Source organism: Nycticebus coucang, chromosome 18, assembly GCF_027406575.1.
Source record: "Nycticebus coucang isolate mNycCou1 chromosome 18, mNycCou1.pri, whole genome shotgun sequence".
In the NCBI taxonomy this organism is placed as follows: Eukaryota; Metazoa; Chordata; class Mammalia; order Primates; family Lorisidae; genus Nycticebus; species Nycticebus coucang.
In genome coordinates, this window is record NC_069797.1 from 58,787,426 (window position 1) to 58,808,696 (window position 21,271).

The 21,271-nt window shown below is 41.3% G+C and overlaps 1 protein-coding gene across 3 annotated transcripts in view; it reads left to right on the plus strand.

Annotated features, from left to right (window-relative positions):
* The window catches only part of NBR1 (NBR1 autophagy cargo receptor), a 47,637-nt gene that overhangs the window by 4,708 nt on the left and 21,658 nt on the right, over positions 1-21,271 (plus strand). For all 3 annotated transcript variants that reach the window (XM_053568916.1, XM_053568919.1, XM_053568918.1), the window contains 9 exons: positions 524-634; positions 2,602-2,664; positions 5,255-5,273; positions 7,435-7,457; positions 17,524-17,718; positions 18,057-18,134; positions 19,135-19,346; positions 19,858-20,025; positions 20,304-20,513. In XM_053568916.1, coding sequence (XP_053424891.1) covers positions 533-634; positions 2,602-2,664; positions 5,255-5,273; positions 7,435-7,457; positions 17,524-17,718; positions 18,057-18,134; positions 19,135-19,346; positions 19,858-20,025; positions 20,304-20,513 — 1,070 coding nt within the window. In that variant the 5' untranslated portion in view covers positions 524-532. The remainder of the gene's footprint in view (positions 1-523; positions 635-2,601; positions 2,665-5,254; positions 5,274-7,434; positions 7,458-17,523; positions 17,719-18,056; positions 18,135-19,134; positions 19,347-19,857; positions 20,026-20,303; positions 20,514-21,271) is intronic.

Here is a 21,271-nt window from a genome sequence, read left to right on the forward strand (position 1 = left end):
AGCCCAATGGCATCATTGCAGCTCACTGCAACCTCAAATTCCTGGGCTCAAGCAATCCTCCTGCCTCAGTCTCCCAAGTAGCTGAGACTATAGGTGTGTACCACAAAGCCCAACTAATTTTTCTATTTTTTATAGAGGCAGGGTCTCTCTCTTATTCAAGCTGTTCTTTAAGCTCCTGGCTTCAAGTACTCCTCCCACCTTGGCTTCCTAAAGTGCTGGGATTATAGACATAGGCCACTGCACCTAGCCAGGAACAATTTTTCTGGCTTATTTAAGTACAGGTTTTATGGTATAGTTTTAGCAAATCTTTATTTTGTAGAAAGAACAATTCCTAATTTATAGTGAGATTTGGCTTAAACCTGTTCTAGATTACAATTTCCATAAGATCAGTGACAGTGTTACCCAAGCCTAGCCCATATTAGGTCCTTAAATATTTGAGTTGAATGAATGTTAATGCAATTTATAGAGCCCTTTCTAATGTGTTTCCTCTTTATCCCTCTCCCACCTACCCTCTCAACTCTAGCTCCACAGCATGGAAGTACAGGTTACTCTAAATGTGACTTTTAAAAATGAAATGCAAAGCTTTCTGGTTTCCGATCCAGAAAATACAACTTGGGCTGATGTCGAAGCTATGGTGAGTGGAATTTTGTTTCGTTTCTCAATGGTTTAAATACAGATATTTTATCCCAAAGATATTTTTAGCAGTGTCCTTTCTATAGCTATAAAATCTGTCATAGCTATCATTTCTAGACCTTTTTGAAAATTGCTTTTGACAGAGCATATAGGAGATATGCCTTGACAAGGGGAATTTTTTAAATTTCTTTTTTTGTTTTGTTTTGAGACAGTCTCACTCTGTCAAATTGGATAGAGTGCCTTGGCGTCCTACCTCACAGCAACCTCAAACTCCTGGGCTCAAACTGCTATTGCCTCAGCATTCTGAGTAACTGGGACTATAGGAACCCACCACACAATGCCTGGCTAATTTTTATCTATTTTTAGTAGAGTCAGAGTCTGACTCTTTTCAGGCTGGTTTTGGACTCCTGAGATCAATTGATCCACCTGTTTCAGCCTCCCATAGTGCCTGTATTACAGGTGGGAGCCACTGTACCCCTGGCCTAAAAAAATATTGTTTGAGGAATTTAGAAAGGGAAGGTAAAACTAATTTTTAGGTGAGGTGGAATTTAGAAAACCTATTAACTTTAGAAATGGTATGGGGAATTAATTAGTATGGGCCCCACTCCAACCAGGCCCCAGGAAAATGTTCTCTTGTCTGAGGATATAACTTGTATTTTGCACAAAATATATTGTGTTTTGCGAGAGTCTGTCCATTGCTTTTATTGCTAGGTCAGAGGTCGAGTATCTCAAAGACGAGCCAGAAAAATACCATAGGTGCTTAGACAGCAGTTCATCTGTTCCCTTTTTTGCCAATACTTTTCTTCCTCTTGGTTTGCCCTTTGTACTGTTCTGTTTTTTTGTTTTGTTTTGTTTTGTTTTTTCAGATTGCAGTGGTGAATGTTTTACTTCCTGTGTGAGACTATGTTTGTCTAATGAAACCCTTTGGTGAAAATCTTTTACATAGTTAGGTGTGATAGTAACTAAAAAGGAAAAGAAATGGTGGAGAGACCTTCAAAGATAATCTTATCTAGTCCTCTGCGTTCTAGCATGTATCCCTTATATGTCCTAGACCAGTGGTTATCGAGAAAGAAGTTGGATATTGTTTGTCAAATGATCTGAAAATTAAACACAGTTATATATTTTTCCTAGTGGTTAAATGAGCCAACAGCCTTTTTTCTTTATTATAAACTTTAAATTATAAAAATATAATATATACCCCTGGCTGGGCGTGGTGGCTCAAGCCTATAATCCTAGCACACTGGAAGGTGGAGATGGGCAGATTGCCTGAGCTTGGAGTTTGAGACCAGCCTAAGCTGGTCTCTACTAAAAATAGAAAAACTAGCTGGGTGTTATAGTAGATGCCTATAATCCCAGCTATTTGGTAGGCTGAGAGGATCGCTTGAGCCTAAGAGTTGGAGGTTGCTGTGAACATACAGTACTCTACCCAGGGCGACTGAGTGAGGCTCTATTTCAAAACATTTATATAGACACATTTGTGGTTCTAATGAGATGATGTCTCATTGTTTTAATTTGTATCATTCTGACCACCAGGAGGTTGAATGTCATATATGCTTTGTTTTATTTTATTTTTTTTTTTTTTTCAGTTTTTGGCCGGGGCTGGGTTTGGACCTGCCACCTCCAGCATATGGGGCCAGCATCCTACTCCTTTGAGCCACCTGTCTTATATATTTTTAAGCAGTCTGATTTCCTCTTCTATAAATTTTCCATGTACAACCCAGGTTATTAATCTTATCATTAGCAGTTTTACTGGTGCTTTGTGTAAGTTACAGATATTAACCTTTGTTTGTGTGGTTATGATTCCCTATTGTTTGTCTTTTAATTTTGTTTTTGTTTTTTTTGCCATATAAAATATTTAGTTTATTGGTTGTGAAATATGCCCATTCTATCCTTTATGACTTCTAAATTTCTGTTATAACCTGCCTTCTTGAAGTCTTGATCATAACGGTGTGTATATTTCCTTCACAGGTAAAAGTGTCATTTGATTTGAACACTATTCAGATAAAATACCTGGATGAGGAGAATGAAGAGGTAAAGTATTCCTATGGTACTCGTTTGCTAGGTATTCAGAATAGGGATCTATAGGGATCTTATTTTTCCAGAGTGATATGGGGCACAAAAAGTCCAGAATAGTGTTTATCTCATTTGTGCCATAGTTTTAATATGGTATTTAATAATTGCATTTTCTTGGGAGACTTGCAACTTCTGAGATGGAGTTGAGAAATAGGAAAGCAACTTTGAAGACTATCTGAAGGATCAGTTCCAAAAGTACGTAGTGGTCGCAGTTTGGGAGGCCAAGGTAGGAGGATTGCCTGAGCTCAGAAGTTTCTAGACCAACCTGGATAACATAGCAAGACCTCTTCTCTCAAAAAAAAAAAAAAAAAACGGCCGGGCGTGGTGGCTCATGCCTGTAAACTTAGCACTCTGGGAGGCCAAGGCAGGTGGATTGCCTGAGCTCAGGAGTTCAGACCAGCCTGAGCAAGAGTGAGACCCTGTCTCTAAAATACCCTGCCAGGTATTGTGGTGGGCGCCTGTATTCCCAGCTACTTGGGAGGCTGAGGCAAGAGAATCACTTCAGCCCAGGAGTTTGAGGTTGCTGTGAGCTATGATGACACAGTACTCTTACCAAGGGTGAAAAAGTGAGACTGTCTTCAAAAAAGAAAAAATACAAAAATTGGCCAGGCATAGTAGCATGTGCATACAGTTGCAGCTACTCAGGAGGCTGAGGCAGGAGATTGCTTAAGGCTAGGAATTTTGGTTGCTTTGAGGTATGATGATAGCAGTGCCCTCTAGCCTAGGAGACAGAGAAAGACTATGTCTTGAAAACAAAAATTATGGCTTGGTGCCTGTAGCTCAGGAAGTAGGGCACCAGCCACATACACCCAGGCTGGCGGGTTCGAGCCCAGCCCAGGCCTGCTAAACAACAATGAGAACTGCAACCAAAAAAATAGCCAGGCATTGTGGCTGGCACCTATAGTCCCAGCTACTCAGGAGGCTGAGGCAAGAGAATTACTTAAGCCAGCGGTTCTCAACCTATGGGTCACAACCCACAGAAGTGTATTAAAGGCCACAGCATTAGGAAGGTTGAGAACCACTGGCTTAAGCACAAGAGTTTGAGGTTGCCGTGAGCTGTGATGCGACGGCACTCTACCGAGGGTGATAGTAAAACTCTCTCAAAAAAAAAGAGGCTCAAGCAGCTAAGGTGCCAGCCACATACGCCTGAGTTGGCGGGTTTGAATCCAGCCCAGGCCCGCCAAACAACAATGACAGCTGCAACCAAAAAATAGCCGGGTTTTGTGGCAGGCGCCTGAAATCCCAGCTACTTGGGAGGCAGAGGCAGGAGAATGGCTTGAGTCCAGGAGTTGGAGGTTGCTGTGAGCAGTGATGTCACAGCACTCTACCTAGGGTGACAGCTTGAGGCTCTGTCTCAAAAAAAATAAAGAAAGAAAACAAAAATTGTATAGTGATCTTAAGTTAAATTATAGCATAAGCTCAGCTGGGCACAGTGGCTTGCCTGTGTAATCCCAGTGCTTTGGGAGTCAGAGTCAGGAGGATCACTTGAGACTAAGAATTTGAGAATAGCCTGGGCAACATAGTAAGACCCAGTCACTGTAAACAAAAAAAAGATGTAACAAATTAGCCAGGTGTGGTGGTATGTTCTTGTAGTCCTAGCTATTGGGGAGGCTGAGGCAGGAGCATCTACTTGAGCCCAGGTGTGTCTGTGTGTTTGTGTATGTGCATGTATACATAGAGAGGGCGCATGCATACAAATACAAACTGCCATTTAGTTTATAATAATAAAAATAAGACGGCGAGTGTTTACACTATGTCAAACCAACAACAATACTTTGTATTAAATATATAATTATCTGCATTTTACCCATGAGGAAACTATAACACAGAAAGGTTAAGTAACTTGCCCAAAGCCATAAAAGCTTAAAAGTAGTAGTGTAAGGTTCAGTCCATACCCTCTGGCTACAGAGTTAAAGCTTCTAACCAGTATATTAGATTGCCTCTTAATGTACCTGGAAAAAAGGAGGGGCACAGTAGTTAACCAGTAAAATTTCTTTTTTTTTTTTTTTATTTGGCCGGGGCTGGGTTTGAACCCGCCACCTCCGGCATATGGGACCGGCGCCCTACCCGCTGAGCCACAGGCACCGCCCTACCAGTAAAATTTCTTAATTATCATTCATGACTAACAAGTGATGCTGGAAAAACTGAATCCATGACATGGTGTTTTGTTGTTTTTTTTTTATTTTTTATTTTTGGTAGAGACAGAGTCTCATTTATTGCCCTCAGTAGAGTGCTGTGGCGTCAAACAGCTCACAGCAACCTCCAACTCCTGGGCTTAGTCGATTCTCTTGCCTCAGTCTCCGGAGTAACTGGGACCTACAGGCGCCCGCCACAACACCCGGCTATTTTTTTATTGTAGTTTGGCCAGGGCTGGGTTTGAACCCTCCACCCTCGGCATATGGGGCCGGCACCCCACCCACTGAGCCACAGGTGCCGCCCACATGACATGGTATTTTTCATCTATCCTGTGAGCTTTTCTGGTCCTAGTAACAGATAAGCTCAATTGATGAGACACTTTTAATTCACTGTTGCTTTTTTCCTTTCACAGGTATCCATCAATAGTCAAGGTAAGTCCCTGAAGGATCGTATGGGACTTTGAGATAGTCTTACTTTTTCACCCTGGGTAGAGTATCCGGCATCATAGGTCATAGCAACTTCAAACTCTTGGGCTCAAACAATCCTCTTGCTTCAGCCTCCCAAGTAGTTGGGGCTATAAGCACCCACCGCAATGCCTAGTTAGATTATCTGTTTTTAGCCTTGCTTTTGCTTAGGCTAGTCTGGAACCCCTGAGTGCAAGTAATCCACCCACCTTGGCCTCCCAGAGTATTAGGATTATAGGCATGAGCCACCATACCCTGCCCAGATTAAGGCTTTAAAGCTGAATGAAAGCCAGGTATTGTGACTCATGCCTGTAAGCCTAACACTCTGGGAGGCTAAGGTGGGTGGATTGCTTGTGCTCAGGAGTTCCAGACCAGCCTGAGCAAAAGTGAGACCTAATCTCTACTAAAAATGGAAAAACTAGCCAGATGTGGTAGCATGTACCTGAAGTTCCATCTATTCAGGGAGGCTGAGGCAAGAGGATCACTTGAGCCCAAGAGTTTGAGGTTGCTTTGAGCTATGACGCTGTGGCACTCTAGCCTGGAGCAACAGAGTGAGAGTTGGTCTCAAAAAATAATAATAAGGTAAATGAAAATAAAGTAAGCCTTAATCTGCTTATTGAGGCATTTCTATTTATGCTCAAACTTTGTTGCAATATTCATTTTAGCATAGAAATTTGGTATACTATAAATTGACATTTCATTCATTTATCCACTAGCTTTAGTTACATAGGCAGTTTTTATTGTATAGTCGTTTTTTGTATATAGGAAGGTGTTTTTGGACACTAAGGAAAGTTTTAATGGGAGATTCTTATAGTTAAGATGCTAGTTCTCTGAAAATAATATGCCTCCCAGTTTGACACATGAACTTGTTCTGGTGTTACAGTTGTTTCTCACCTGGTATATATATTAATAGCAACTTATAAACAACTGGTATTCCCAAAATTTATCAGGTAGTTGGTTGTTCAGAGCTTAGAGGGCATTTTCCCACAGAAACCATCTAAATTTGAAGGTTAGTTTCTCAGGCTGGCCCCTTAAAATTGTATTTTAACAGGCAGAATGATAGTGTTAACACTGTCCATTAACTCCCTTGAGTCCTGAGCTTCACAACTAGTGTAAGGGAGCTAGGTTGAGACTTTGTAACTAGAAGGCTCCATTAACATAGAAAGAAGGATTTAAGGAGGAGAACTGATCAGCAGTATCTTCTGTTTGCATTATAAAAGAATTTGTCACCAAAAAGTAGTAGTGGTTCATACACAAAAATTGTAAGGTAAAAATCTTAGAAGTCAGGATTAGCTCTACTTTCTTTTTAAATAAATGTGTATATTGAAAGCAGGTAGCATGATACGAGGTTTACATCGTGTTGCCTAACAATGGGGATAGGGCGCCGGCCCCATATGCTGAGGGTGGCGGGTTCAAACCCAGCCCTGGCCAAACTGTAACAAAAAATAGCCGGGCGTTGTGGCGGGCGTCTGTAGTCCCAGCTGCTTGGGAGGCTGAGGCAAGAGAATCTCGTAAGCCCAAGAGTTAGAGGTTGCTGTGAGCCGTGTGACGCCGCGGCACTCTACCCGAGGGTGGTACAGTGAGACTCTGTCTCTACAAAAAAAAAAAAAAAGAAGTGCATCATTCTAGGTGATTTTTTCATTATGCAATCATCATAGAGTGTACTTATATCAACTTGGGTGGTGTAGCCTAGTATCTAGGCTTATAGCCTTTTGTTCCTAGGCTACAAACCTGTACCACATGTTATTGTACTGAATACAATAGGCAGTTGTAACACAATGGTAAATATTTGTGTACCTAAACGTAGAAAAGTTATAGTAAAAATACAGCATAATACCATATGGGACCACCATAATCTCTGTGATCTGTCATTACTAAAACCTTATGTGTCAGTGGTTATTGTAGTAAAACAAATAAACATTCATCATCCCAATATAGCTGCTCTGCTATGCTCATCCCCTGTGGCAAGAGCTGCTATAATATCATTTAGCAAAAATTCTGAGTACAATATGTTCTTATGAACTATAGTCCTTGTGTAGTACATTTGATCTTTAGGATTGGCTATATGTAATAGAATATTGAGGGCTAGTGAAGAAATATTACAGTATGTTATTTTTTGTCCTTTTAGGAGAATATGAAGAAGCACTTAAGGTAATGGCTATTTCATCTCATTTTAAGTAATTTTTAAAATATTTGTTGACTGAAACTTGATCCTCCATTCCATTAGCCATGGGGAAAAGCTGATAGTATAAACACAGTGAAGCCTGTTTTTAGGGAGACCAATGAATAGGGCCTGCCACTTATAAAAAGGCAGCTCCTAATAAAAGATTCTTCTCATCTGTCATTTAAAATTTTAAATTATCAGGAACTCTCTAACTCTGGAGTGAGAGTTTTCCTTTTCCTTATTTTTGCTTTTTGTTTTCCCCCTTTTCTTGCCTTGCCTTGTCTCTTTCCTTTCTTTTCTAGAGTGATGGTCTTGCAACGTTGCCCAGGCTGGTCTTGAACTCCGAGGCTCAAGCAATTCTCCCACTTTAGCCTCTTTTTTTTTTTAATTAATTAATTTATTTTTTATTGTTAAATCATAGCTGTGTACATTTGTGCAATCAAGGGGTACAATGTGCTGGTTTCATGTACAATCTGAAATATTCTCATCAAACTGTTCAACGTAGCCTTCATGGCATTTTCTTAGTTATTGTATGTAGACATTTGTATTCTGCATTTAGTAGGTTTTGCCTGTACCCATTCGAAGATGCACCTTAGGTGTGGCCCCACCAATTACCCTCCCTCCACCCTGACTTCCTCTCTTCCTTCCCCTCCCTTGGCCCTTTCCCCATATTCTTGTGCTATAATTGGGTTATAGCCTTCATATGAAAGCTATAAATTAGCTTCATAGTAGGGCTGAGTACATTGGATACTTTTTTCTTCCATTCCTGAGATACTTTGCTAAGAAGAATATATTCAAGCTCCATCCATGTAAGCATGAAAGAGGTAAAGTCTCCATCTTTAAGGCTGCATAATATTCCATGGTATATGTGTACCACAATTTGCTAGTCCATTCGTAAGTCATTGGGCACTTGGGCTTCTTCCATGACTTAGCAATTATGAACTGGGTTGCAATACACATTCTGGTACAGATGTCTTTGTTATACTGTGATTTTTGGTCTTCTGGGTATATACCTAGTAAAGGAATTATAGTATTGAATGGCAGGTCTAGGGTGGTGCTTGTGGCTCAGTGAGTAGGGCGCCAGTCCCATATGCCGGAGGTGGCGGGTTCAAACCCAGCCCCGGCCAAAAAAAAAAAAAAACAACACACACACAAAAAAAAATGAATGGCAGGTCTATTTTTAGATCTCTAAGTATTCTCCAAACATCCTTCCAAAAGGAATGTATTAGTGTGCATTCCCACCAGCAGTGTAGAATTGTGCCCTTTTCTCTGCATCAATGTCAACATCTCTGGTTTTGGGATTTTGTTACGTGGGCTACTCTTACAGGAGTTAGGTGATAACTCAAAGTAGTTTCGATTTGCATTTCTCTGATGATTAAGGATGATGAGCTTTTTTTCATGTGTCTGTAGATCGTGCATCTGTCTTTTAGAGAAGTTTCTCTTCCAGTTCTTTGCCCACCCTGAGATGGGATCACGTGTTCTTTTCTTGCTAATAAGTTTGAGTTCTCTGTGGATTCTGGTTATTAAACTTTTATCGGAGGTATAACCTGCAAATATTTTCTCCCATTCTGAGGGCTGTCTGCTTGCTTTACTTACTATGTTCTTGGCTGTGCAGAAGCTTTTTAGTTTGATCAGGTCCCAGTAACGTATTTTTGATATGGCTTCAATTGCCTGGGGAGTCCTCCTCATAAAATATTCACCCAGGCCGATTCCTTCAAGAGTTTTCTCTGCACTTTCTTCAAGTATTTTTATAGTTTCATGTCTTAAGTTTAAATCTTTTATCCAGTGAGAGTCTATCTTAGTTAATGGTGAAAGGTGTGGGTCCACTCTTTTACAGATCGCCAGCCAGGTCACCCAGCACCATTTGTTAAATAGGGAATCTTTTCCCCACTGAATGTTTTTAATTGATCTGTCAAAGATCAAATAACAGTAAGTAGCTGGATTCATCTCTTGGTTCTCTATTCTGTTTCAGACATCTACTTCTCTGTTTCTGTGCTAATACCATGCTGTTTTGATCACTATCAATTTATAGTACAGTCTCAGGTCTGGTAGCGTGATTCCTCCTGCTGTGTTTTTATTGCTGAGTAATGTTTTGGCTATTCGAGGTTTTTTCTGATTCCATATAAAATGAAGTATTATTTTTTCAGAATCTTTAAAATATGATAGTGGAGCTTTTATAGGAATTGTATTAAAATTATATATTGCTTTGGGTAGTATAGACATTTTAACGATGTTGATCTTCCCAGCCATGAGCATGGTATGTTTTTCCATTTGTTAACATCTTCAGCTATTTCTTTTCTTAAACTTTCATAGTTCTCTTTATAGAGATCTTTGTCCTTTGTTAGATAAACCCCCAAATATTTCATCTTCTTTGGCACTACTGTGAAAGGAATAGAGTCCTTGACTTTTTTAAGTTTGGCTATTGTTGGTATATATAAAGGCTACAGATTTATGGATGTTGATTTTGTAGCCTGAGACATTGCTGTATTCCTTGATCACTTCTAAAAGTTTTGTAGTAGAATCCCTAGTGTTTTCCAGATCATGTCATCTGCAAAGAGTGAAAGTTTGATCTCTTCTGACCCTATGTGGATACGCTTGATCGCCTTTTCTTCCATAATTGCAATGGCTAAAACTTCCATTACAATGTTAAAGAGCAATGGAGACGATGGGCAACCTTGCCTGGTTCCTGATCTAAGTGGAAATGATTTCAATTTAACTCCATTCAATACAATATTGGCTGTGGGTTTGCTATAGATGGCCTCTATTAGTTTAAGAAATGTCCCTTCTATACCAATTTTCTTAAGTGTTCTGATCATGAAGGGATGCTGGATATTATCAAAAGCTTTTTCTGCATCAATTGAGAGAATCATGTGGTCTTTATTTTTTAGTTTATGTGCTGAATTACATTTATAGATTTACGTATATTGAACCAGTCTTGAGAGCCTGGGATAAATCTCACTTGGTCATGGTGAATAATTTTTTTGGGGATTCTGTTTGTTAGGATCTTACTGAGTATTTTAGCATCAATATTCATTACTGATATTGGTCTATAATTTTCTTTTCTCGTTGGGTCTTTCCCTGGTTTAGGGATCAAGGTGATGTTTGCTTTGTAGAATGTGTTTGGTAGTATTCCTTCTTTTTCTATATTTTGGAAGAGGTTTAGTAATATAGGTACTAGTTCTTCTTTAAAGGTTTGGTAGAATTCTGATGTAAAACCATCTGGTCCTGGGCTTTTCTTTTTAGGGAGATTTTGTATAGTTGATGCTATTTCAGGACTTGATACAGGCCTGTTCAACATTTACACTTCATTCTGGCTAAGTCTTGATAGGTGGCGTACTTCTAAGTATTCGTTGATTTCTTTCAGATTTTCATATTTCTGAGAGTAAAGTTTCTTGTAATACTCGTTGAGGATTTTTTGAATTTCTGAGGTGTCTGTTGTTATTTCATCTTTACCATTTCTAATTGATGAAATTAGAGATTTTTCTTTTATTCCTGGTTAGGTTGGCGAAAGGTTTATGTATTTTATTGACCTTTTCAAAAAACCAACTTTTGGATTTATTGATCTGTTGTATAATTCTTTTGTTTTCAATTTCCTTTAATTCTGCTCTGATTTTGGTTATTTCTTTTCTTCTGCTGGGTTTGTGATTGGAGTGTTCTTCCTTCTCCAGTTGCTTGAGATGTCCCATTAAGTTATTAACTTCCTCTCTTTCCATTTTCTTGAGGAAGGCTTGCAGTGCTATTAATTTCCCTCTTAGGACTGCCTTTGCAGTATCCCAGAGGTTCTGGCAATTCGTGTCTTGATTGTTGTTTTGTTCCAAAAATTTGGTGATTTCCTTCTTAATCTCGTCTATAACCCATCTGTCCTTCAGCATAAGGTTATTTAGCTTCCATGCTTTTGTATGAGTATGCAGATTCCTGTTGTTATTGAGTTCAAGTTTTATTCCATGATGGTCTGAGAAGATGCAAGGAATAATTTCTATTTATTTTAATTTGCTGAGGTTAGATTTGTGGCCTAGGATGTGGTCGATTTTGGAGTATGTTCCGTGGGCTGATGAGAAGAATGTGTATTCAGTTTTGTTGGGATGAAATGTTCTGTAAATGTCTGTTACGTCCAGATGTTGAATGGTTAAGTTTAAATCTAAAATTTCTTTGCTTAGTTTCTTTTTGGAGGATCTATCCACTGCTAAAGAGGTGTTAAAATCTCCAACTACTATGGAACTGGAGGAAATCAAGTTGCTCATGTCTGTTAGAGTTTCTCTTATAAATTGAGATGCGTTCTGGTTGGCTTCATAAATATTAATAATTGAAATCTCATTATATTGAGGATTACCTTTAACAAATATGAAGTGTCCATCCTTATCCTTCCTTATTTCTGTTGGTTTAAAGCCTATTGCATCTCCGAATAGGATTGCAATGCCTGCTTTTTTCTGCTTTCCATTTGCCTGGAGTATAGATGAGCATCCCTTCACCTTGAGTCTATATTTGACTTTTTTTTTTTATTTTTATTTTTTGTAGAGACAGAGTCTTACTTTATGGCCCTTGGTAGAGTGCCGTGGCCTCACACAGCTCACAGCAACCTCCAACTCCTGGGCTTAAGTGATTCTCTTGCCTCAACCTCCCGTGTAGCTGGGACTACAGGCGCCTGCCACAACACCCGGCTATTTTTTGGTTGCAGTTTGGCCGGGGCTGGGCTTGAACCCGCCACCCTCGGTATATGGGGCCCGTGCCTTACCAACTGAGCCACAGGCGCCACCCTATATTTGACTTTTAATGTAAGATGAGATTCTGGTATGCAGCAGATATTTGGCTTGAGTTTTTGTATCCAGTCAGCCAACCTGTGCCTCTTTAGAGGACAATTGAAACCATTTACATTGAGAATATTGATAAGCCTTTGGAGAGTCCGGTGGACATTTTTAATCCTTTTGCAACTGTGGAAGTTGGAATTTGATCAAAATTTTTTGGGTGTGTTTACTTTTGTGGTGGAGGATTACACTGGTCTTTATGGAGGATAGGTCTGAGAATATCCTGGAGAGTTGGTTTAGTTATGGCAAATTTCTTCAACATGTGAATGTTATTAAAGTATTTAATTTCTCCATAATAAATGAAACACAGTTTAGATCCTGGCTTGAAAGTTATTTTGCTTTAGGAGATTAAAAGTCGATGACCTGGGTGGCGCCTGTGGCTCAAGGAGTAGGGTGCCGGTCCCATATGCCGGAGGTGGCAGGTTCAAACCTAGCCCCGGCCAAAAACTGAAAAAAAAAAAAAAAAAGTCGATGACCATCGACTTTTAAAGGTTAAAAGGTTTCAGCAGAGAGATCTGCACTTATTCTAATGTTCTTCCCCTTGTAGGTAATGGTTTTCTTTTGTCTGGGTGCTTTCAGAATTTTCTCCTTCATATTGACTTTAGTGAAATTGATTATGATGTGTCTGGGGGATGTCTTATTCAGGTTGAGTCGTGTTGGAGTTCTGAAACTGCTATCTGAATTTCAGAATCCCTTGGCATGTCTGGAAAGTTCTCCTTCATAATCTCATGGAGAAGAGACTCTGTGCCTTGTGAAGCCACTTCATTGCTTTCGACAAATATTGGTTTTCTTTGAGTTATCCCAGAGCCCTCTAGGAGTGTGATCTGTTTTTGCCCTCCATTTCTCTTCCTCTGTGAGAGTTTGGGAGCGTTCGAAAGCTTTGTCTTCAATGTCAGAAATCCTTTCTTCTGCTTGCTCCATTCTGTTACTGAGGGATTCTACTATGTTTCTCAGATCTTTGAGGGCTGCAATTGCATGTCTCAATGTGTAAAAACCTTTGGTCATTTGGTCTTTGAATTTGTTGAATTCTTGAGACATCTTTTGGGTTACTGCTTGGAATTCTAATTCATCTTATTTGCTATCCAGATTCTGAATTCAATTTCTGACATCTCAGCTATTTGTTTCTGCATGGGATCTTGTGCTGTATCTGCCCCATTGTTCCTTGGGGGAGTTGATCTACTCCGATTATTCATTTTGCCAGTTTTTCCTTTGATTTCATCTTACCGTTGCCTCTGGCCGTCCTCAGAGTTGGGGTGGTGTCTCTCCGAAATTAGACCCTGGGGAGATCACTCTATTGTTGCTGGATCTTTGTAGGGAGTGACCCTGTGTAGCTCTTCTGGGGCTGCCCCAGCCAGGGAGTTCTGGTTGTGGGAGCAGCTCTCGAGTGTGACACCCCCGGATCCAGCAAAAGGGCGGGGGGTGGTGCACACGGTTCTGGGAGTGCCTGGCACCCAGTGACTTTGGCACAGAGGACCCAAGGCTACAGCAGTCTCTAGCCAGGAGAAGGGCTCTGCGCAGAGGCAGGGAGGGCTCTGGAGGGCACCGGCTACCAGAGTCCCTGGGCAGACCAGCGGGCCGTGTGGAGGCAGGGAGGGTACAGGAGGGAGGATGTGGGGTTGCGTGGCTCTCAGAGTTCCTGATCAGGTCGTGGGGAGGCCCGGGGGGTGGGGTAGTGGTCCCAGTGCAGCTCTTACTGGGGTCCCGGAGGGTGCTGACAGCAGGTCCCGGTGCAGCTCTTCCGGAGGTCTGGGAGGGTGCCGATTGCCGGTGGCGGGGCAGCTCTTCTGGAGGTCCAGGAGGGTGCCGATTGCGGGTCCCAGCGCAGCTCTTCCAGAGATGGGAGGGTGCCGATGGCGGGTTCCGGCTCAGCTCTTTTGGAGCTGGTAGGGTGCCAATTGCTGGTCCTGGAGCAACTCTTCCAGAGCTGGGAGGGTGCCCATCACGGGTTCTGGCGCCCACTTTAGCCTCTTGAATAGCTGGGACTATTGTTGCAGGCCACATCTGACCTGTAATGTTGGTTTCTAGTTCACTTTTTTTTTTTTTTTTGAGACAGAGTCTCACTATGTCACCCTCATAGAGTGCTGTGCTGTCACAGCTCACAGCAACCTCAAACTCTAGTTGGGCTTAAGTGATTCTCTGGCCTCAGCCTCCCAAGTAGCTGGCACTACAGGTGCCTGCCACAACACCTGGTTGTCGTCCTTGTTTAGCAAGCCCCGGCCAGGTTTGAATCCACCAGCCCCAGTGTATGTGGCTGGTGCCGTAAGCACTGAGCTACAGGTGCCGAACCTGTAGTTCACATTTTTCATTTCTTCACTCTCCTCTCTGTAAACCTATATAGACTTAAAATGTAATATGAAGATGTATGAACATCCAGTTATATACAATCTCATGTTTTTTAAGTTAGTAATGATTTACAGCAGTCCTTGAGGTCACTTCTTTAAGGTGTACCAAGTTGTTCTTTCATTACCACTTTTGTAATTAAGATTTTTTTTTTTGGCCAGCGCTGGATTTGAACCCGCCACCTCTAGCATATGGGGCCAGCGCCCTACTCCTTTGAGCCACAGGTGCCGTCCTATAATTAAGATTTGACTATCCTTTATGAGCATCTATTCCAAGACTGAGCTATTTTCCATAATCACTTTGGCAGGGAATGAAAGTTAAGTTTTTTTTCCAAATAGTGAGCTGCATCCACTTTTTTTGGCTTCCAGTCAAAATTATTCTGGGTGTTGCTTGTTTCAGCATTTTAGCCAATGTCTTCCTGGTTTTTACTCAGAAATACTATTTACTGCTAGTCTCTTGTTTTGGACTTTCAGGCCCTTTCTTCGTTTCTCTAAGCTGTGATACCCATATCTGTTTATAATTTTTCATTTGTTTCCGTTTGCTACAATTTTAATGTGTTCTTCCTATTTCCTCTCTACTTTTAAGTTATTCTGACGTGCTGTTCCCTATACTTTCGTTTTTGTTTTAACTCCTAGCTTTTCTCTTTCACTATTATCTGAAGATACAGAATTGTTTGACTAAAATAGCATTCTATGATAAGATCTCTGTAGTAATGTCCCACCTTTCCCACAGCCACTGTTGGCTCACCTGATCTAGTCAGGAAACTTGGCCCACAGGAGTCTATTAGAGTTTATATAAGTTTGCCTTGCTTGAGGAAACAAACTTTTTATTTTTTGATACATTTTCTTATTTGGTAATTATAATCCCATGTTTATGTTTTGACACATTTCATTGTTTCTCGAGCAATTTTTTCCATAGACAATCCCAGATATTTTGCTAAAAGCTTCTTGGTGGTTTATGGTCCAGAATAGGGGTCAACAAACTATTGCCAGTAGGCTGGCCTCCTGTTTTTATTGAACCATAGCCATGTTCATTCATTTATGTATTGTCTATGGCTTTTTTAGATGACAGTGGCAGAGTTACACAAAAATTGTATAGCCTAAAAGTATTAAATATCATTGAGCCAGGCTTGGCACCTGTAGCTCAAGGACGCCAGCCACATACACCAGAGCTGGCAGGTTCAAATCCAGCCCCAGCCCACCAAAGAACAGTGACAATGGGCTGCACCTGTGGCTTAGTGAGTAGGGTGCCAGCCCCATGTACTGAGGGTGGTGGGTTCAGGCTCACCCCCAGCCAAACTGCAACAACAAAATAGCTGGGCATTGTGGCAGGTTCCTATAGTCCCAGCTACTTGGGAGGCTGAGGCAAGAGAATCACCTAAGCCCAAGAGCTGGAGGTTACTGTGAGCTATGATGCCACAGCACTCTACCGAAGGTGACAAAGTAAGACTCTGTCGTTAAAGGAAAAAAAAAAAGAACAATGACAACTACAACCAAAAAATAGCCGGGCATGGTGGCAAGTGCCTGTTGTCCCAGCTACTTGGGAGGCCCAGGCAAGAGAATTGTTTAAGCCTCAAGAGTTGGAGGTTGCTGTGAGCTGTGACGCCACGCCACTCTACCCACAGCGACAGCTTGAGACTCTGTCTCAAAAAATATATATATCATAGGGCCTTTTAAGAAAGAGTTTGCAGATCCCTGATCTAAAATAATAGGTTTCAGCCCAGCACAGTGGCACACATCTGTATACCTAGCACTTTTTTTTTTTTTTGAGACAGACTATGTTGCCCTTGGTAGAGTTCTGTGGCATCACAGCTCACACAATCTCAAACTGTTGTGCTTACACAATTCTCTTGCCTCAGCCTCCCAAGTTAGCTGGGACTACAGGCGCCTGCTACAACGCCTACCTATTATTTTGTTGCAGTTCATTGTTGTATAGTTGGCCCTGGCCATGTTCGAACCTGCCAGCCTTAGTGCATGTGGCCAGCACTGTAACCACTGTGCTGGGGTGCCAAGCCCAACCTAGCACTTTGAGGCCAGGAGTTCAAGACCATCCTGGGCAACTTAAAACCCCAAATACTCCTTAAAATACAGTTTTCAAAATAGGATTTTTTTTTTTTTTTAAACAGTCTCAGTATTGTCGCCCTCGGTAGATTGCCATGGCGTCATAGCTCACAGCGACATCAAATTCTTGGGCGTAAGGGATTCTCTTGCCTCAGCCTCCCAAGTAGCTGGGACTACAGGCGCCTGCCACAATGACTAGCTATTTTTTGGTTGTAGTGGTTGTTTGGCAGGCCCAGGCTGGATTCGAACCCGCCTGCGCCAGTGTATGTGGCACCCAGCCTTCAAAATAGGATTTTTAAGAAGATGGTCTTTACAATGACATGACTACCTAAGCTTCCTTTCCAAAATATTCTTAGTGGACAAATGAATACATAATTATATAGTTTATATTTCTCCAGTTTTGTTAGTCTGGGATTTTCTTTTTTGGAAAATTGAAATTCAGGTCCATAAAGTCTCATATAAAAACCAGTTAAACAAAAAAGTAATAACCCAGTTAATGACAAATCTTACTTAATAAGTTGCGATGCTAAAAACCTGCTTTTGTGGGTTGGTTTTTGTTTTTGTTTTGTCTTTTTTTGTTTGTTTTTTTCTGTTTTTTTTTCTTTTTTTGGTAGAGCAATGCAAAATAATTGTTCTGTGATTTTAATAACCATTTCCAGTTAACATTCTTGTTAAAGAAATAGCAGGTTGAGTGACTATAAACATTATATAGATGGCTTGATTTAATTTAACAACACAAATCCTGACATTTTCCAGCATAATTCACCATAGTCTATTTAGGTGTCTTTCCAATGTCATTTGGGAAAGGAAAATCACACTGTATGTTTTTGTTTTATAATGTATGTTCTCAGATGGCAGTTAAGCAGGGAAACCAACTGCAGATGCAAGTCCATGAAGGGCACCATGTCCTTGATGAAGCCTCAGCCCCAGTTGCAGCAGAAAAACGACTAGCTGTCAGGGCAGGGAAAAAGCCACTTGCACATTATTCTTCACTGATGAGAGTTTTGGAATCAGATATGAAGACCCCAGAGGAGCCTGCAGCTCAGGTATGAAGGTTATGGACCTTCTGTCTGTCCAATTTTCTAACCTTATGTCTCATTGTTGATCTATGATCTGTATATTCATCAAAGATTTGGGAGTTAATTGTCACCACCCCTGTCTTTGACATTTTGAAATTTGTAATAGTGATTTACTTCTGGAAAAGGAAGACCAGGGTAGGATAGAGACTTTGTTTTCCTTGAATACTCCTTCACTTTTTTAAACCATGTGCTTGTATAATTTGACCAAAAAAAAAAAACAACTTAAAATAATACATTTCAGGGAAATTATTTTAAATAAGAAATAGATAGTAACCTCCAGCATCTTGGATTGTGTTTTCTCCCAGTTGTTTCCACTTGCTTCATGTGACACAGACCAGCCTCAGGACAAGCCCCCAGACTGGTTCACAAGATACTTAGAAACAGTGAGTGTTCTCTCTGGCTTGGGTTTTAGCAGCTTGGGTTTTAGTGTCGGTACAGGAGGAATGTGGGAAACATAAAGCTGAACCCAGATGGCTGCTGGCCTCTGGTCCAGGTGAATAGAGAGTGGTAACTAATATTTCTAAACTTAGAACAGTGCTGGTCAAGAAAACTATACAATGAAGTACCAGAAAGACAAGACTAAATCTAGGCATATAAGGGACAGGGACAAATCTCTCTGCTTGAGAAGGAAGAAGTTCTAGCACTCTAGGAGGCCAAAATGGGAAGATAGCTTGAGCTCAGGAGTTTGAGACCAGCCTGAGCAAGGGCAAGACCCCGTCTCTACTAAAACTAGAAAAATTAGCAGCACAGTGTGGTGGGCAGCACAATAGTCCCAGCTACTCAGGAATTTAAGCAGAAGGATCTCCTGAACTCAGAATTTTTTTGGAGTGTCGCCCTGGGTAGAGTGCTGTGGCACCACAGCTCACAGCAACCTCCAACTCCTGGGCTCAAGCGATTCACCTGCCTCCACCTCTCAAGTAGCTGGGACTACAGGCACCCGCCGTAACACCGGCTATTTTTTGGTTATAGTTGTCATTGCTGTTTGGCAGGCCCGGGCTGGATTGGAACCCGCCAGCTCAGATGTATGTGGCTGGTGCCTTAGCCGCTTAAGCCACAGGCGCCGAGCCCTGAACTCAGAATTTGAGGTTACTGTCAGCTGGGCTTGCCACAGCACTCTAACCTGAGCAACAGAGTTGAGATTTGTCTCAAAAAAGAGAGAGAGAGAGAGAAGGACAAAGTTGAAAATGTGCTCATCAAAAGGATTCCTTGGTTTGAACCAGTTTAATGGTGGTTTTTGCTACATTTCTGTCCATTCATTGAGTAGCTATAGTTTATTATGTTTTTATGTTATAGGAGAGACAGTGAGGGTTCAGATCTAGTGATCTTCAATCCTTTTCTCTGTATTGGAACTTAGTATTTTTTCTCACCTGTTCTGTATTCTAGTTCAGAGAGCAAGTGGTTAAAGAAACAGTTGAAAAGCTTGAACAGAAATTACATGAGAAGCTTGTCCTTCAGAGCCCATCCTTGGGTTATTCCTCAGAAGTCTCAATGCCTATTTCAGAGGAAACACTGTTTTTGCCAGGAAACCAGTTCAGCTGGCATATTGCTTGCAGCAGCTGCCAAAAAAGGATTGTTGGTGTGCGCTACCAGTGTAGGTAAGCAGTCACTTGTAAATAGGTACCTTTTGCTAGACCTTAAAGAGCAGTTACTTTCTGCATTCTGAGTAGGTAAAGGGAAATTGGGTCTAGTCTGTCTCTGAGCATTAAGCATATTAACTCTGAGTTAGAAGCATGAGCTATTTTTCACAAACATGCTTGGTGGATTGAGGGTAACTATTCATATTGTTGTATTAGATATGCATTTGGATGAACAGAGCCAGGCAAAATTATATTCCCCCAAACAAAATTAGATCATTAAGAGCAGTTACTCCATTGTTCAAATGTTTTCTTATCTTGCCTCTTCCCATAGATTGTCTTAGAAATGGGTATGGCTTAAATGTTATCTTTATTTTATTAATGAGGAAAATTGAGGCGTGGCATAGTCAGGTGACATGCTCTAGTTACCAACTACCTAGTAATGGAGCAAATAGAGAAGTCTGGTCTTCTATCTTCCTACCTAGGTACTTCCTACTCTGCCCTTCTGTACTGTGCCATTCTTTGCCCACAGCCTATGCCCATCCTACAATATTTGTGAAGATTGTGAAGCGGGACCATATGCCCATGACACTAACCATATCCTGCTAAAGTTGCGGAGACCTGTTGTGGGTTCCTCTGAACCATTCTCTCACCCAAAGTACTATACTGCTCGTCTTCCTGCTGCTCTGGAGCAAGTCAGGTAACAACATCTATGTGAGGATGATTGTTCTCTGATTGGCTTCTCGGTTCCGATGACAGGATATGAATCAGGAAACTAGAGAGAGTTTCCTTACTTCTTTTCAGTTGATGTGCGATAATGATGACAATTATCCAAAGCTAATGAAATGGAAATGAAAATTATAAAAAGAAATTAAGAAACTAAACTAGACATTGACTCTGATGGAGACTGCTGTTGGCTCCAAATAGCTTCAGAATTTGTGAGGACTTTTTTTAAGACTTCCATTTGTTGTCTCATAGGCTCCAGAAACAGGTTGATAAGAACTTTCTTAAAGCAGAAAAGCAAAGGTTACGAGCTGAGAAGAAACAACGTAAAGCAGAGGTCAAGGAACTTAAAAAGCAGCTTAAGCTCCATAGGAAGATTCATCTATGGAATTCGATCCATGGACTCCAGAACCCCAAGTCTCCGTTGGGCCGACCTGAGAGCTTGCTCCAGTCTAATACCCTGATGTAAGCTCAGGGCCGGGGTGGGAGCCAAGACTGTAGGTCCAGCTCTCTAGGAATTTCAACCAATATTCAAACCCTTAAAACTTCCCATTTTCTGACCCTAGCTGTATCAAAAGGTGGTTTGGTAGTTACTTTTGACACTTGATTTATTGCCTTCTTTAGAAATTTAGAAACCACTGAAGTTCAGAACTGTGGGTTGATTGTGACCACTATTCATTGGAGGCAAACTGGATTTGAAGGAAAAGGACCACATGTTTTAAGAGCCTCATTCATGGCCCCTTTTAATTATCTGAACCGTGACTTTTTGGTTCAGGAGCCAAATCTACTCTCTGTTTGGTTTGGATTTTTTTTTTTTTTTTTTTTGAGACAGAGCCTCAAGCTGTCGCCCTGGGTAGAGTGCTGTGGCATCACAGCTCACAGCAACCTCCACCTCCTGGGCTCAAGCGATTCTCCTGCCTCTGCCTCACAGCTCACAGCAACCTCCCAACTCCTGGGCTTAGGCAATTCTCTTGCCTCAGCCTCCTGAGCAGCTGGGACCAGAGGCACCCACCACAATGCCTGGCTTTTTTTTTGTTGCAGTTTGGCCAGGGTCAGGTTCAAACCTGCCGACCTCGGTATGTGGGGCCAGCGCCCTACCCAGTGAGCTGCAGGCACCTCCCCCCATTTTGTTTTATTATTATTTTTTTTAAGTTTGTCAGAGAAAATGTGTTGTTTCTAATACATGGTCCTAGCTTCTCAAGTACTGGTCTTATTTTTAAATG